This window comes from Myxine glutinosa, unplaced genomic scaffold (assembly GCF_964187855.1).
Source record: "Myxine glutinosa unplaced genomic scaffold, kmMyxGlut1.1 SCAFFOLD_860, whole genome shotgun sequence".
Lineage (NCBI taxonomy): Eukaryota > Metazoa > Chordata > Myxini > Myxiniformes > Myxinidae > Myxine > Myxine glutinosa.
The window spans coordinates 90207-107269 of record NW_027616955.1 but is presented as its reverse complement, the minus strand read 5'-3'; the positions used below and the strand labels follow the sequence as shown (position 1 = coordinate 107269).

General features: G+C 45.4%; 1 protein-coding gene across 7 annotated transcripts in view; it reads right to left on the bottom strand.

Annotated features, from left to right (window-relative positions):
* The window catches only part of FANCL (FA complementation group L), a 71824-nt gene that overhangs the window by 52809 nt on the left and 1952 nt on the right, over window positions 1-17063 (bottom strand). For 5 of the 7 annotated variants that reach the window (XM_078769003.1, XM_068129329.2, XM_078769001.1 and 2 more), the window contains exons 2-4: window positions 3839-3925; window positions 2746-2879; window positions 2575-2633 (exon numbers count right to left, since the gene is read on the bottom strand). In XM_078769003.1, coding sequence (XP_078625129.1) covers window positions 2575-2633; window positions 2746-2871 — 185 coding nt within the window. In that variant the 5' untranslated portion in view covers window positions 2872-2879; window positions 3839-3925. The remainder of the gene's footprint in view (window positions 1-2574; window positions 2634-2745; window positions 2880-3838; window positions 3926-17063) is intronic. The other 2 variants (XM_068100282.2, XM_068100279.2) reach the window with 1 other exon arrangement.

Below are 17063 nucleotides of genomic sequence, written 5' to 3'. Positions count from 1 at the left end.
CTTTATAAAAGGGTCTTACTGTGGCATTTTGGAGATGCCCAGCTTTGATACAATGCCACAGTGATGGCCTTCACAACTAACACAAGACAATGCACTTTCCATATTGTAGTGCCTGTTACAAATTTGTAATGGTCAGGGCAGAACCCCAACCTGAACCCAATCACACCACTAAGGGAAGTCTCGACATGCCGCCCGAGGGAGGGTCAAAGTTCAAACCACAATTCACTACCAAACCTGCCCTTGCTCTGGAGGAGGGACCAATCCAAGCACAATATTAAACCTGTTAATGACATAAAGTGTCAGTGACAGTGACACCCAATAGGGAATTGAATAAACGGCTGTGAATTATTCGCCTTGCACATTTCATACTCTCAACACTCTTTCTTGTTAATGGTTCCAAAAAATATTTTGCAGGGCAATTATAAGAACCAGTTTTGTGGCACTTATAAAAACTGAAGGGAAAATGAATATTCCAATAACATTTTCTTCATTATACTCGTATATGAATATTGTTTAATTTGCCAAACACGATGGTTATCCTTTCAATTAACCAAATGTGCCATACTCCATGAAAGAGCGTCGGTGCTGCGGAAGCAGTTTCTTAGTAGAGGTTAAGCTAGGTGGTTTTCCGTTGCCTTCCCAGCAGTCCGTCACGGTAGGAATATGGTATTTGTTCATGGTACCATCGATATCTCGCATACTCTTCGTGAAAGACACCTTAGGATCTTTAATATCCACCGACTAATGCCGGCAGACGAGATGCCCGGGTGCAACGTCCATCCGAGGGATGGCACACATATTGATGAGTCACCTGCATGTGAAACGTCAGGATGACAGTTTTATAGCTGTGTCCGGATTCAAACCCAGGCGAGACAGCTTAGCGGCGGGTGTGCATATCTCTCAGTTATCTTGCCAGCCATTGATTCAAATTCTGTCAGTTATCCTTTACAGGTGAAAAAATATTAGTTCATTATCCAACTCTTACAGAAATATTGGGGTCAGTTGTTAGGGTTAGGGTTGTTTGGGTGTACATTTTAAGGTCATATGCAGAGTGTACATTTTAAGGTCTTATGTTATGTGGGATGGCAGCAATATTAGCTTGAAAGCTGATATTTTTTTTTAATCCCTTCTCTGAAACCACTTCATCGGTCGATGTGAAACCTGTCATGGCTGGTGAAAATGTGATACTTGAAAACAGCTGAAGGGCTTTAAATCAAACTAATATATTTTTAGTACAGTGAACGATGGCATCTACCCGTTGTGGTACTATGTGGAAGCATATTGGCGACAGTCGCATTGCTCTAGTTTTGTTATTATTTTAAGCAAAGTAAGTTAGAGCTACAAGTTTTCTGAATAAACACTTGACCAGAAATACTTCTCGAGTTTCTGAAGTATCTATATGTGAGTGTTATCCCTATAATTGTCAATCCAGCGATGTGTGTAATAGAGTACAATTGAGAAACTTTATTCATTTCAGATAATTCCACATAATCTCCATCCTCTTCAACGCACTTCATCCCACGGTCAAACAAATTTTTGATCTCAGCACAGAAGCTTTCCTTCTGAAGTGTCCTTCACACGGTTAAGTTGTCGCACATGGCGACGTCAACCTCTTCAGCAGATGCAAAACATCTTCCCTTATGCTCGGTGGATTAATTTCTTCATAAAATTTGTCGGTGGATTTCACGTGCATTTTTAGTCTGGAAAATTGCTGACACTTAAACATGCAAAATAAAAGCTTTGTTACACATTAAAAAGCAAGAAAGAAAAAAAATCATTGTAATGGGGTCTGTCCGTACATCCGCCCACCGTCTGTAGCCTGATGAGGCGATCTCCTAAATCGTTGTGCAAAAATTCACCAAAATTGGTAGTTATGATCAGAACATGGCAAGAAAGTGTGAGAGCAGTATCATTTTTGGGGCAGGGTCAAAATGTCAAATACCCAAAATGCAACCACAGGCATATAAAAAAAAAAAAATGAAACCTTGTCTATACAATCAACATTGGGGATGCATTAAATATAACAATTTTTGGGGATTTGACCCCACCCAGTTCATGGCCCAGGGGTGGGGAATTGTAACTCAAAATTTGATATTGGGTCATTCCAGTTGGAACTTTTTGCAATCTTTGAACTTTGCTTTCGGTGGGAAGAGTGGAGATTTGCGATGGCGCACCATCGACTTTGCTCTAGTTTTTATTTTCACCTACACCACCAAAGGTGGATGGAGGTTATGTTTTCACCACTGTCTATCTGTTTGTCTATGAGCAGGACATCTCAAAAAGTTATGGACAGATTCAGACGAAACTTAGTGGACAGGTTGGGTGTGTGACAAGGACGAATTGATTGGATTTTGGTGAAGATCTGGATCCTGAATTGCATTTTTGTTTTTTATGTGATTCTTTACCATTGAGAGATGGAGCCAAAAGTGATATATATCACATCCCAAAAAGTTGTGGACTAGTGATGATGAAACTTTGAGGAGTTGTATCGGTGAAAAGAACAAGCTGTTAGGTATGCGCTCTACCATGTGCCGCTTTAGTTTTTACATTTGTTTTTATAAATGCAGTACTGACCTGGCATTCTTCAATTGCCTATCCAATGGGATTTCAACACGTATTCTGACGTCTCGTTCCTGCAATTCAGTATCTTTAGAACAGAAAACGTTTTTTTGATGCAAATAATTTTTCCAAATCTTTCACTAACTTGATTAGAAATTGCAATTCTATATATTTAAGTTCTATCACCTTGATTGTGATGAAGCCATCGTAGCAGGTCCTGCTTCCGTCCTGAGGAAGCAGCAGAGGGCACTCCTGCAGGAGGCGATGATCATTGGATATTTCAGGGAACAACTGTTTTTTGTGGCAATCCATTGTCTCACCTGCAAACAGAAAGACATTCTAATATTCTAAGAATATTCTAAGACATTATAAGATGGTGAAGTAATTTAATATACTAGAAGCACCTGCTCCCTAGAGGAGGGGAAACTTTAAGTTGGAGGTAGGCATCCCAACTTGATAGAACATTCCCATGCACACCCTGAGCTCAACTAACCAGTTTCAACCCATTTCGTCCCGCAAACAAACAGACGTTTCAATGCCCCCTCCGACATCTATGACGACTATCATTTCCATCTACCTATGTAAAACAGTGCACGCATTTCTCTGTCCCCCTTCATAAGGACGATTTGAATAGGGGTTATAAAGACCAGTCTTCTCTTAAATCTTCTTTTTAAAGTAAACACGCCTGTGTGTTCACTACGGTCTATTTTTTCGTATAAAAATAAATCGAAAAGCATTTTCCATAAAAGAGTAATTCCGTCTCTTCTATTTGAATTGTCGATGGTGACTTGCAAACCGAGCTTCAAGAGCGGTGTACAGAAGCGTTATAAAATAACAATAAATACAAGACACAGGGAGGTGAAATTTGCTGCACATGATGTACAAAATGCAGAGAGTAAAATGAGTGTTCATTTACATTCGCAGGATGTCCAATAAATTTAAAAAATACAAGCACACCTGACGCTAGGCCAAGGCTTCAGACTTTGGCACGGCGACAAAGCTGTACCGCCTATCATTTTTGACAGGCTTTTATACTAGTTATACTATAACACAGAGAATTATCATATCTATATCATTAAAACGCTTATTTCTGAAGTTTGTAATCAGAACTTCTCTCCAGCTATTGCTCCTGTCGCCCTAAGATATGTGTGATACAATGTAGTTATGACTAACACTTCCATATCAGCATACCTATGTCTCCAAATGTCTATAAGTGTGGGATAAAAGCTGAAAATCAGTGAAAAGTTTTGAATAACTCACGCCATTTTGTTGTACTCACAGTGATATGCTGCACTTGATACTGAGGAGAAGAAGTAGACGTCCCAGTGTGTGCCGGACACGCAGCGACTCGAGAGGCATGCTACGCCTTTTAATACAAATATAAATGCGATCAGAAATGTAAAGGGGATACTTACCTGTAACCACACTATAAGAGACAATACTGCAGTTGAATACAAAGCGATATTCAAGAGATCCACCAGAATGAATGTTGGTGCCAACTGACACAATTATTTTGAAAGGAAGCGGGAAGGCGGCAGGCAATGCGCATGCGTGGCCGCCAATGTGACATCAGCCTGGATATTTATCAATACCGCAAGGTGGAAGCACGCCTAGCCAGCGAGCTGCGGCTTTTGTCCAGCCAGTTATCACTGGTTATGTTATCAGTACCGCAAGCGGATATGCAGTCTATACAACAACAACAACCGCAAGGTGGAAGCATGCCTGTGTGCTGATGCCAGCGAGCTGCGGCTTTTGGCCAGCCAGTTATCGATCGTTATCTAAAATGCTGCACCAAATTCAATATGTGGATTTATGGTAATAATCATTTCTTAACAAGTTAGTTTGTATGAACATAAACACTATTTATGCCCGTAATTTTCATGGGTTACTGCTAGTTTTAGAATGATTTGTCCAACTTCTGAGAGTTTGATTTTTTTTTTTTCTTGCAATAACAGGGTTTTCAAGTTATTTTGTCCAGCAGTGTTGGAGTGCTTCCGAACGTATGATAATTCCCCACATTAACATAAAAGTAAAAACCTAAGTTGGAGGTGGCATCCCAAATTAGTAGGACATTGCCATAGAAAATTTCAACTCGTTTCAACTCTAGCGGTTTAGGAATGCATACTAGACAAAATAAAAGACACACGCACACACACACGCAGTGAACTGAGATAGATACTTTGAGACATGGTAGGTATCAGTTCCATCTCCTGAAATCCACATATAAAGATAACAACCAACGACGCACGCTCTTGCACGCACACACACACACACACACACACACACACACACACACACACACACACACACACACACACACACACACACACACACACACACACACACCTCGTTTTTTCATTTCTGTTCCTCACAATTCTATCCCTCTCTTTCATTCACAGACACGCATGCACACACACACACACACACACACACACACACACACACGATGGCGGCGAGGGGGAGGCAGCGTGCATTGCTTGGAAAGGAAAGGACCAGGGCCGCTGCAAATACAACAGTTTTAAAGGCAGCCAAGACTGAGCCGTAAACGGCAGTCTCGATAGGAAAGAGGACCGTGCACGAGGGGCCCGGTATCATGCTTTTCGACAAGCATTTGTGACGTGGCCTAGCCCTCCAGCTTGGCGGAATTTGTCAACCGCATGCTGCCGGTAGCGAAAGCCCGAGTTTAGGCCACTCCCTCATGCCGAGTTCGGCCAGCAAGGGATGAGAGAGAGGCGAAGTTTCGTGGAATTGAGGACTGTGCTGAATGCAATGACTTCAATGGGAGTGAGTACTGAGCAGAGGGTGGCAGCTTTGGTGAGGCCAAGACCCACACAAGTGGTACCTGAAGTTGCACTTGGGACGTTGCCAGGCCTTGCGACTTGTTGGGTTTTGCCGAGGATGATCAGATGAGACCGAGACCAAACTACAATGGGATCCCATGTGGAACCGACGACCGGTGGCAGCGGGGCACCATGTCTGAGCAGGCAAGGGTGCCCCAGGTGGAATCAGGAGTACCTGGGCATACCCTGGAGGTGACAAGGAGGTTGTGTGGATCTACAATGTCGCACTTCGGGGACAGAGGGGGGGAACAGAGTACAGATAATGAAATGCTTGATCCATGAGTCATGGTTCCTTGTTGGTGTAATGATGGATGCTGCAGGACCAGGGAAGGCTCCATTCAGTCTTGGAGAATCGCAAGTGAAGCTGACGATCGGTGGCAGCGGCACGTACACATACATGAATAGTGATTCACACACACACACACACACACACACACACACACACACACACACACACACACACACACACACACACACACACACACACACACACACCAACTTGCAGTACCAGTGGTCTGATACAGCTGAGGAATAGTAAACTGGCCACAAGCGGATATCAAAAAACTTGAAATCAAAATAAGAAAACTCCTCACTATCCACAAAATGTTCTATAAAAGTCAGTGCCTCACAAGAATGTACTTGCCGAGGAAAGAAAGAGGTGGCAGCCTGATGGAACTCAATCAAGTGCACAGAGCGACGACTGTAGGATTATTAGAGAACGTGAAAAGCTCAACAGACTACCAAATACAATTTGTGTACAAGCATGAACATAACAAACAAGAAAAGGCATCACTCACTCACTCACTCAGCAAAAAATTCAAAAACAGGTGTGAATAGATGTCACACACCAAATCGAAACAGCAACAAATACAACCCCAATGATTGCAAAAAAAAGAGAAAAGAAAATATAAGATGAAATACCAGCAGATATATAGTGACAACTGGGATAAATATAAAAGAGCAGGGACATTTAAAAAAAAAAAAAAGAGTTTGACAGCTTGGGGATAGACAAAGAAGGATCACTGGAATGGTTAAGAGGTCAGCTCAACTGTGATGGTGAATGAATCATTATTAATGCCCTGGACCAAGGACATCACACAAATGGAATTAAGAAAATGGCAGGACCGAGTTAATTGGACAAGTGTAGGTTCTGCAAGGTAGAAACAGAAAGCATGAGCTATCAGGATGTAACAAAAAACTCATGTCAGAATAGCTGTACACCCAAAGGAACAAGGAATGCAGACTAATCCACTGCCACATCTGCAGAAATTTAAATATCCCAGTTCCACAAAACTAATGGAAACCTGAACCAAAAGTATCATTGAAAACAAGGAGATAATACTCACGTATGACCTGATGATCCTGATGGAAAAAAAAAAAAAAAAATCCCATCCAGTGTGAACACAGCAAACAAAACTATGCGACATAGAGCATTCAGAAAGTATTCAGACCCCTTCACTTTTTTCACATTTTGTTATGTTGCAGCCTTATGCTGAAATCGTTTAAATTCATTTTTTCCCTCATAAATCTACACTCAATACCCCATAATGACAAAGAGAAAACAGGATTTTAGAAAGTTTTGCAAATTTATTAAAAAGAAAAAACTGAAATATCACATTGACATAAGTATTCAGACCCTTAACTCACGGAGGTATATAATATGGAGAGCCAATTGGCCACCTCGCAGCATTAGCCGCCGTGAAGCCACCGGAAATAGTCTGGCGGCCATATTGGGAAGCCGATCGTAAGCCTGTCAAAGCAAAGGCGTGGCGCACTGATGATGCAGCTGGAGCGAATTTTAGGACCGCCGACTATTTAATTAATATAGAATACTAATATTTGAACTGATATTCGGGCTCAGAATCCCGTTCTTTAAGGAAATGGTGTTCATTAAGTTTGAAGTTGGTTCTAGACGCATTTTTCCTGGGGAATCCAATGGTTTAGAGCTTGTTTGAAAAAAAAGTGCCCAAAATTACCGCTCGGTGTTCTTTATCGTTCTTCTTAGACAACTCTTGTATGGTGCTGTTCTCTATTGCGTTCTCATCTTGTGTAATACTGCACATTGTTATTTGCATATTCTGTATCTATTATCTTATTCTAATATCTACCATCGCTTTCTTTGTCTTGCAGATTGATTGTTCATCGTTGTTGCTAATAAACCTGCATTCAATTGATACATTCTTGTTTATGAACAATCAACTCATCTGAAGATGCCTGCTGCAGTCTGCCCCTTCCCGAGCTGTGTCTACGTTACTGACAGCACTGACAATGCCGTTGCTGCTATCCAGCTCTCCATCCACGCCATGACCCACACGTCCATTGCACCAGCCAAACCGGACAAAGTCAGCCGTCCTCGTATCCAAACCGGCGGTACCAGCGAAGATTGGCAATATTTCACCAGAAGATGGGATGGTTACAAGGCAGCGACCCAGATAATCGGCAATGATGTTCGCGTTCAACTCCTTGAATGTTGTGATGATAACCTACGACGTGACCTCCACCGCAGCAACCCACGCATTGAAATCAAGGACGAGGCAGCTATACTACAAGCCATTCGGTCCCTTGCTGTCCGAGAGGAGAATACCATGGTGTCCCGCGTAAACCTCCACAACATGCGACAGGACCGAGAAGAACCAATTCGTACCTACGCAGCCCGTCTGGCTGGTCAAGCTGAGATCTGCAAGTTTTCTGTTGTATGCTCATGCAATCCCCCTACTGATGTCAACTACACCAAGGACATGGTTCGCGATGTCCTATGTCGGGGACTCGCCGATCAAGATATACAACAGGACATTCTCGGCGATCAAAATCAGAACATGAGCTTGGAGGAAGTTCTCATTTTCGTCGAGGCCAAGGAAGCAGGGAAACGTTCCCAGAATGCCTTGCTCGATAGTGAAGGCGCTCATGGCGCAAGCCAATACAAAAACTGGAAGAACAAAAGAGCCCTGATCACTACCGACAAGCAGGCGGCCATTTGTAGTTATTGCGGCAAAACTGGTCATGGCAAACAGCCGAACATCGACCAAAGGCGTCAATTCTGCAATGCCTACGGGAAAACATGCAGTAAATGCGCCACTCGCGGCCATTTTGCACATGTCTGCCGGGGAGGCATGAAAAAGGCGGACAACAAACCTACGGACAAATCAATGGATGCTCATGATGTGGATGAAAGCAGCCAGGTCCACGATCTCCTCTGCTCTGTCACGGAACGAGAAACGGCCATTTGGAAGCCGCAAATTAAAAGGGCCATGGCCACCTTGTCAACTCCACTACACCTCGACCACCATATATTTGACCACCTCTCTGGCTGGACCAAGAAGAAGTCTCAACCACAGCCGTACATAAAACTCATAGCACGGATCGATAAGGAATCTTATGACCATTTCGGCCAGCCACTGTCATCCCGACCAAAATCGGCCAGGCTCCAGGCCATGGCCGACACTGGCTGTCAAAGCTGCCTCACAGGACTTAATATTTTCCACAAACTCGGGCTGCGTAATGAAGACCTGTTACCTGTCAACCTGAAGATGAATGCTGTTAACAGTGGAAGGGTCCGGATTATCGGCGCCATGCTCCTACACCTGTTTGGTCGCACAGCCAATGGCGACATTATTGAAACCCGACAAATCTGCTACATCTCACCTGACACACGGAACATGTATCTCAGTCGTGAAGCATGCGTCGATCTAGGCCTCGTGTCTAGTAGCTTCCCAACCATTGGCGAATCCAACACAGTTGGTGCTGCAGTGGCAGCAGTTATCGATGCAAATTGTAACTGCCCGGTAAGATCGCTTCCCCCTACACTGCCTACATCTATCCCATTTCCGGCCACTGACGAGAACCGAGAGAGGCTGGAGAAATGGCTACTGGAGTACTACAAAAGCAGCACATTCAATGTCTGCGAACACCAGCCACTACCCCACATGGAAGGTCCGCCTCTCACACTGATGGTTGACCCCGAGGCAACACCAAAAGCGGTGCACACCCCAGTGCCTGTCCCCTTACACTGGCAGGCAGAAGTCAAGGCTGGTATCGATCGCGACATCAGGTTAGGGGTTCTGGAACCGGTGCCAATTGGTGAACCAGTGACATGGTGCAGCAGAATGGTCGTCTGTCCAAAGAAGGATGGGACCCCACGGAGGACAGTTGATCTGCAACCACTGAATGCGCACTGCACACGTGAGACCCACCACACCCAGTCACCCTTCCATCAAGCAATGGCGGTGCCACATAACACCAAAAAGACGGTAACAGACGCCTGGAATGGCTATCACAGCGTTCCAATCAGAGAATGTGACCGCCATCTGACAACGTTCATCACACCATGGGGCCGATACCGTTACTGCACCACTCCCCAAGGTTACATCGCTTCAGGTGATGGATACTCCAGACGATTTGACGAAATCGTATCGGACTTCAAAAACAAGTCCAAATGTATTGATGATACCATCATGTGGAGCGACACATTGGAAGAGAGCTTTTTTCAGACATGCAACTGGCTCGACCTGTGCGGCCGTAATGGGATTACGCAAAATCCGACGAAATTCCATTTTGGTCAGGACACGGTCGAATTCGCTGGATTCGAGATCACCATGGACAGTGTACGACCATGCCAAAGGTATCTCCAAGCGATACAGGACTTCCCCACACCAAAAACAATTACTGACATTCGCTCCTGGTTTGGGCTAGTCAATCAGGTAACATACTGCTTCAGCATGACCGAGAGGATGCGACCTTTTCGGGACCTCCTAAAACCATGCACCCCCTTCTACTGGGATGCAACACTACAATCCCTATTCGAAGAATCAAAACGACTCATCATATCTGAAGTCGCAAATGGGGTCCGGATCTTTGACAAGGAACGGACAACATGTCTCGCAACTGACTGGTCGAAGGATGGGATTGGCTTCTGGCTCCTCCAAAAACACTGCAGATGCCCTGGTGAAACCCCACAGTGCTGCCCCGATGGCTGGAAAATCACCCTTGCTGGAGGCCGCTTCACCCATGCAGCGGAGTCGCGCTATGCTCCGATAGAGGGTGAAGCTCTAGCAGTGGCGGACAGCCTGGAAAAAGTAAAGTATTTTGTGTTGGGATGCAAGAACCTGATTATTGCCGTCGATCACAAGCCCTTAATCAAGCTTCTTGGTGACAGACGATTAGAGGACATCCATAACACGCGGCTTGCCAACTTGAAAGAAAGGACCCTAGCATATCGTTTCCGAATTATCCACATCCCGGGAAAACGACACTGCGTACCAGATGCGATTTCACGACATCCGTCGGGTGCCAGACCATCGGAACGACTGCCACTGGTGGATGACATTTCCTCCATTATGGATGTGGCCACATCGACTACACTAAGACAGCACACCTTGACTGGGCTGTGGACCACAGATGACGACTCTGGCATGGAAATGGCTATTTCTATGGCAGCCATCAAGACACTCGATTCTGTGCGGTCCGTCACTTGGGACGATGTTCGGGACGAAACAGCAAGTGACACTCAGATGCTGCAGTTACTCAATTCTATTGAGCAGGGTCTACCTGCCAGTCGGGACGATTTCCCTGTGTCCATTTTGGAATACTTTCCCTTCCGTGAACACCTCTACACTATTGATGGCATAGTGGTCTACAAGGGGAGGATTATCATCCCACCGAAGCTACGGAAGCTTGTCCTTGAGAATCTTCATGCTGCTCACCAAGGAGTCACGGCTATGACCACCCGGGCCAGCAGCTCGATCTTTTGGCCTGGAATCACTCCCCAGATTCATGAGATGCGCAATCGCTGCTCACACTGCAATCGGATGGCCCCATCGCACCCAAGTGCTCCACCTACAGCCTCAGCTGAACCTGCCTACCCTTTCCAGTACGTTTGTTCAGATTACTTTCATCACAAGGGTCGGAGTTATTTGGTCACCGTTGATCGTTACTCTAATTGGCCAATCATTCAGCTAACTACTGGCGGGGCACAAGGCCTAGTGAAATGTCTGCGGTCGAACTTCGCCACTTATGGTATCCCCGACGAATTGGCATCTGACTGTGGGCCAGAATTCACGGCACATGACACCCAAGACTTCTTGCGTCGGTGGGGCGTTAACCATCGGTTGTCATCCACTGCCTTCCCACACAGCAACTGTCGTGCCGAGATCGCAGTCAAAACATCGAAAAGAATGATCACCGATAACACTGGTTCCAATGGTGAACTAGACACTGATCGGTTCCAACGTGCAATACTCCAGTACCGGAATGCACCGGATCAGGACACTAGGTTGTCTCCAGCCATGATCATCTTCAAGAGGCCAGTCAAGGACTTCATACCCATCATCCCAGGCAGATACTTGCCATCGGACACCTGGCGGGAAACACGCAACAATCGTGAGGAAGCTTTGCGCATTCGGCATGCCAGGGAGATCGAAAGACTCTCTGAACACACGACAAAACTACCTCCACTGGCCGTTGGGGACCATGTCCGGATCCAGAACCAGACCGGCCTGGAACCACGAAAATGGGACCGGACCGGAACCGTGATTGAGGTAAAACAATTCGATCAATACGTTGTCAAGGTGGATGGCTCCGGAAGAATCACTCTCCGGAATCGTAAGTTCCTGCGACGTTTTACGCCTTTCAGCATGACAACTCCCACTACGACTGGCAAAAGTGGCATGCTGCCAACCGTTATGCCAAGTGTTATGCCAATCGTACCGAAATACTTAATGTCTGGTACCCAACCCATCGCCGCTCCAAGAGTCTGTCTCAATCCTGTTACCACTCCCCAGAAGGGTGAACCCCAACATGTCATTGCGCCGGGCTTACCATCACAGACACTCCGCTCCACCACCGCGATGACACCACCCGCGAGAGTCGCTAACCAACCACATGTGCAGACCACCGCCACACCTCCATGGTCACTGCCTATTTCTGCCCCCTTGACGGTTCGGGTGATGATGGACCAGCTGGAGGGGACTCCGGCGTCGGACAGGGCGATAGTGAACCACCCACCGGAGACTCCCACAATGGACCAGGAAATTACGAACTGCCCTCAGAGGACTCCGACGATTGATCGGGTGGTGACGGGCCGCCCGAAGCGAATTATCAAACCACCAGCCCGATTCAATTCAGAAGAATATCAATTATAAACTCATGTGATCCTTTTTCTCGGTCTCCAGTTTCGTTCTATTCTGTGTCACAATTGAACGTTTTTGGGAAAGGGAGATAGACAACTCTTGTATGGTGCTGTTCTCTATTGCGTTCTCATCTTGTGTAATACTGCACATTGTTATTTGCATATTCTGTATCTATTATCTTATTCTAATATCTACCATCGCTTTCTTTGTCTTGCAGATTGATTGTTCATCGTTGTTGCTAATAAACCTGCATTCAATTGATACATTCTTGTTTACTTCTCATGACCCAATCACCCACTAGTAGGAATAAGAATCCTGACATGTTACACCCCTGTTTAACTCCTGTCTTCACCTTGAACCATTCTGTTGTTTCACCTTGGTCGACGACCGCACATTGAAAGTCTTGGTAAAGGGCTTTTACAAGGTTCACTAATTTTCCAGGTATGCTGTATTTCTTCATTATGACCCAGACTTTCTCTGGGCAAGGAGTCGAAAGCTTTCTAGAAATCTATAAAATTGAGGTACATCGTCGTTTGCCATTCTTTGGCTTGTTCTATAATATTCCTCAATATAAAGATCTGATTTGTTGTCATGTTATATGATGTTACTTAATTCAGTCATTATATTGTAACTAAGATGTGTATGTTTCTATTACCGAGATGTTAGAAACCACGCAGATATAATGATAACCAGAGTTTATTCTACACTGACATGGGTCAGCAACACATCAACAGTGAGTCAGTCACATAAATGACATGAAACGCTGTCATGTAGTTAACCCACACAATTCACAGTTAACCCACAAAACACACCCACACCATGTAGAGATGAGGTCGCTCTTATATTTCAGCTTGCTCTGGTGTTGCCTCACTGGTGAGCAAACAGGACCAGTTTGCAATATTTTTTCCTGATGCGCTCTTCCTTCATGTCATCATCGAGTGTTCTCACAACATGATGGAAACGTATCTTGCTGTATGATTGTGATACAGAATGTATTAAAGCAAACACATGGTTGCTGTCTGCCTCACAGTCAAACATGTGCCGATCCAAGGAAGCAAATGTAGACCGACCGACCTCAGAAAGGACAGAAGTGGAAATTGCCACTCTTATCCCACTTTCACGAGGCATTTTGCCATTGCTTACAGCCAGGAGCCTCTTGACACAGCGTTCAGTCGCCTCACAGACACGAACAACACTGTGCGAGGGAACTATGAGGCCACCCCTGTTCTTGGTAACAATCAGGCTGTACATTGGTGTGGTTTGCCATTCTTCGTTGTTACTGGTCAATGCAGAAAGACATTGGCTACACTTCAGAGTCTTCCTCACCATCCTCACCACATAGCCGGCAATATAGCCAACACATGACTCTGTAAAGATGGAAAGTTGCTCAAAATTTGGAATATCCGCATAGTCGTGGTCCTCTTTTGCCGGCGATCTCAGCTCCAGGTCGTATCGTCTGGCCACCAACATGTCGTGACTCTCGTCAGGCACAGCCTGCTTTGCAACGCACTTGAAGGAAGCCGCATTCAGGATTCTGGTTGAGTCCTGTGCAGAACAGTTCCCACTTGCAGACTTGATGTCATGTCGCATCAAGAGGCGCTTATATGCGGCAACAAACTGCCGGGCCGTTGGGTTATTCCCACTTCCACATGCAATGCGGACCGCTCCAAAGAAAAGTTCAATGTGGTCTTGGCTCATTTTGTACGTGAGCAGGTATCGCAGGGGAGATGAGGCAGGTTTGACATATGTGAAATACAAAATTTTGACACTCTCTATGCAGATCATGAAACCAATGAAGGGGGTTTTCAAACGCGTATTGGTCATAACTTGACCATTCATGTTTTTGATGTTGGACAAGTAACTGTAGGCAGTATCCAGGAATGGCAGGAAAAGTCCTTCTCGTGATGTCATGAGTGGTGCCTTGTAGTTTCGTGCCAATGGATTGCGAGAATTTAGAATGTCAAACAGTTTGTCCAATGTTTCAATGTATTGGCAGGTAGCCTCACTGCCCTGAAATTCTGATAGTTGCAAAGTGTCCCTGCAAAACCGAATTGCATCTGCCACACTAGTGCTCAATGTCTGAGCAGCTGTGTCCACCTTCATGACATTGCTCTTCCACTCGATGTGTTTCCGGGAGAGCTTATTTCCCAGACGCAAGCCTTCCCTCTTCTGCAGATCAAAGAGTGCCTGGATGTATTTCCACGCGATGACTTTTTTGTTGCCATCCTCCATCATTTTCATGGATCCAAGACAGTTTCTTGCAAGTTTAAGCATGTGACATGCATCGAGTACAACACAAATTTTCTTTTCGGGATTTGCTGGGTGGGGAAATGTTGGTTTCACATTCTGCGGCGTGATGTCGGCACCTAGCTCACGTAACATTGTCAAATGAGCGGACGGTCCATCGCAAGTTAAGGAAACCACCTCTGCACCGATATCATGCAATTTTAGTAGACATTGTGTCACCAAATTCGCCTGTTCCTTCCCCGACAATCCATTTATCATAAAGTATGCTACAGGCACTTTCCAACTGTCATTCAGCTTCCATTCCCCGATTCCGATTCCCCGATCGACGTGGGAGCCCCAGCTCCTTCACTAGCAGACAAGACAGCCGGCTTAACGTTCGCCAGGATGATCAGTCGCCCTGCCCGTGAAATACCAGGATCGGGATTCGTACCAGGACCCTGAACAACTTCCTGCCCTACCTACTGCTACTGCGAAGTGGGAAGGCAATGGCAAACCACCTAGTGCTGTAATTTATACAACCCTCATTTGCAGTTATTGGCATCAGATAGCTAAGGAAAAATAACAACTATTGAACAATAAACTTCCAATTTAGTTGCATGTTCGAGTCCGGTGTATTGTATTACTTGCCCTGATGGATGTGGACGAATGTCACAATCGGCTTCCCAATATGGCCGCCAAGCAACTTCCGCTAGCTTCAGCCGACAGCCGTCATTGGCTCTCCAGTTTATTATATACCTCCGTGCCTTAACTCAGTACTTAGTTGAAGCACATTTGGCAGCGATTACAGCCTCGAGTCTTCTTGGGTATGATGCGACGAGCTTTGCAGACCTAGATTTGGGGATTTTCTGCCATTCTTCTCTGCAGATCCTCTCAAGCTCTGTCAGGTTGGATGGGGACCGTCGGTGGGCAGCCATTTTCAGGTCTCTCCAGAGATGTTTGATTGGGTTCAAGTCAGGGCTCTGGCTGGGCCACTCAAGGACCTTCACAGAGTTGTCCCTAAGCCACTCCTGCGTTGTCTTGGCTGTGTGCTTAGGGTCATTGTCCTGATGGAAGGTGAACCTTCGGCCCAGTCTGAGGTCCTGAGCGCTCTGTTTCAGGTTTTCATTAAGGATATCAATGTACTTTGCTCCGTTCATTGTTCCCTCAACCCTGACCAGTACCCCAGTCCCTGCTGCTGAAAAACATCCCCACAGCATGATGCTACCACCACCATGCTTCACCGTTGGGATGGTATTGGGCAGGTGATGAGCGGTGCCTGGTTTCCTCCAGACATGACGCTTAGAATTGAGGCCAAACAGTTCAATCTTGGTTTCATCAGACCACATAATCTTGTTTCTCGCAGTCTGAGAGTCCTTTAGGTGCTTTTTTGCAAACTCCAAGTGGGCTTTCATGTGTCTTTCACTGATGAGAGGCTTCCGTCTGGCCACTCTGCCATAAAGCCCAGATCGGTGGAGTGTTGCAGTGATGGTTGTCCTTCTGGAAGTTTCTCCCATCTCCACACAGGATCGCTGGAGCTCAGCCAGAGTGACCATCGGGTTCTTGGTCACCTCTCTTACCAAGGCCATTCTCCTCCGATTGCTCAGTTTGGCCGGGCGGCCAGCTCTAGGAAGAGTCCTGGTTGTTCCAAACTTCTTCCATTTAAGAATTATGGAGGCCACTGTGCTCTTGGGAACCTTCAATGCAGCAGAAGTTTTTTTGTGGGCTTCCCCAGATCTGTGCCTCGACACAATCCTGTCTCTGAGCTCTGCAGGCAGTTCCTTCGACCTCATGGCTTGGTTTTTGCTCTGATATGCATTGTCAGCTGTGAGACCTTATATAAACAGGTGTGTGCCTTTCCAAATCGTGTCCAATCAATTGAATTTACCACTGGTGGACTCCGATCAAGGTGTAGAAACATCTCAAAGATGATCAAGAGAATTGGGAGGCACCTGAGCTAAATTTCAAGTGTCATAGCAAAGGGTATGAATACTTATGTAAATGTGATATTTCAGTTTTTTCTTTTTAATAAATTTACAAAACTTTCTAAAATCCTGTTTTCTCTTTGTCATTATGGGGTATTGAGTGTAGATTGATGAGGGAAAAAATGAATTTGAACGATTTCAGCATACGGCTGCCACATAACAAAATGTGAAAAAAGTGAAGGGGTCTGAATACTTTCTGAATGCACTGTCGTACTCAGGTATAAAAAGCAAAAGAAGGCATTGCTTATTAAGGTATCAGTACCCAGCATTTTTGGTCTAAATAAAGCAGGAATCAAGAAAATGACCAAATATCAAGACTTGGAGAATGAAGT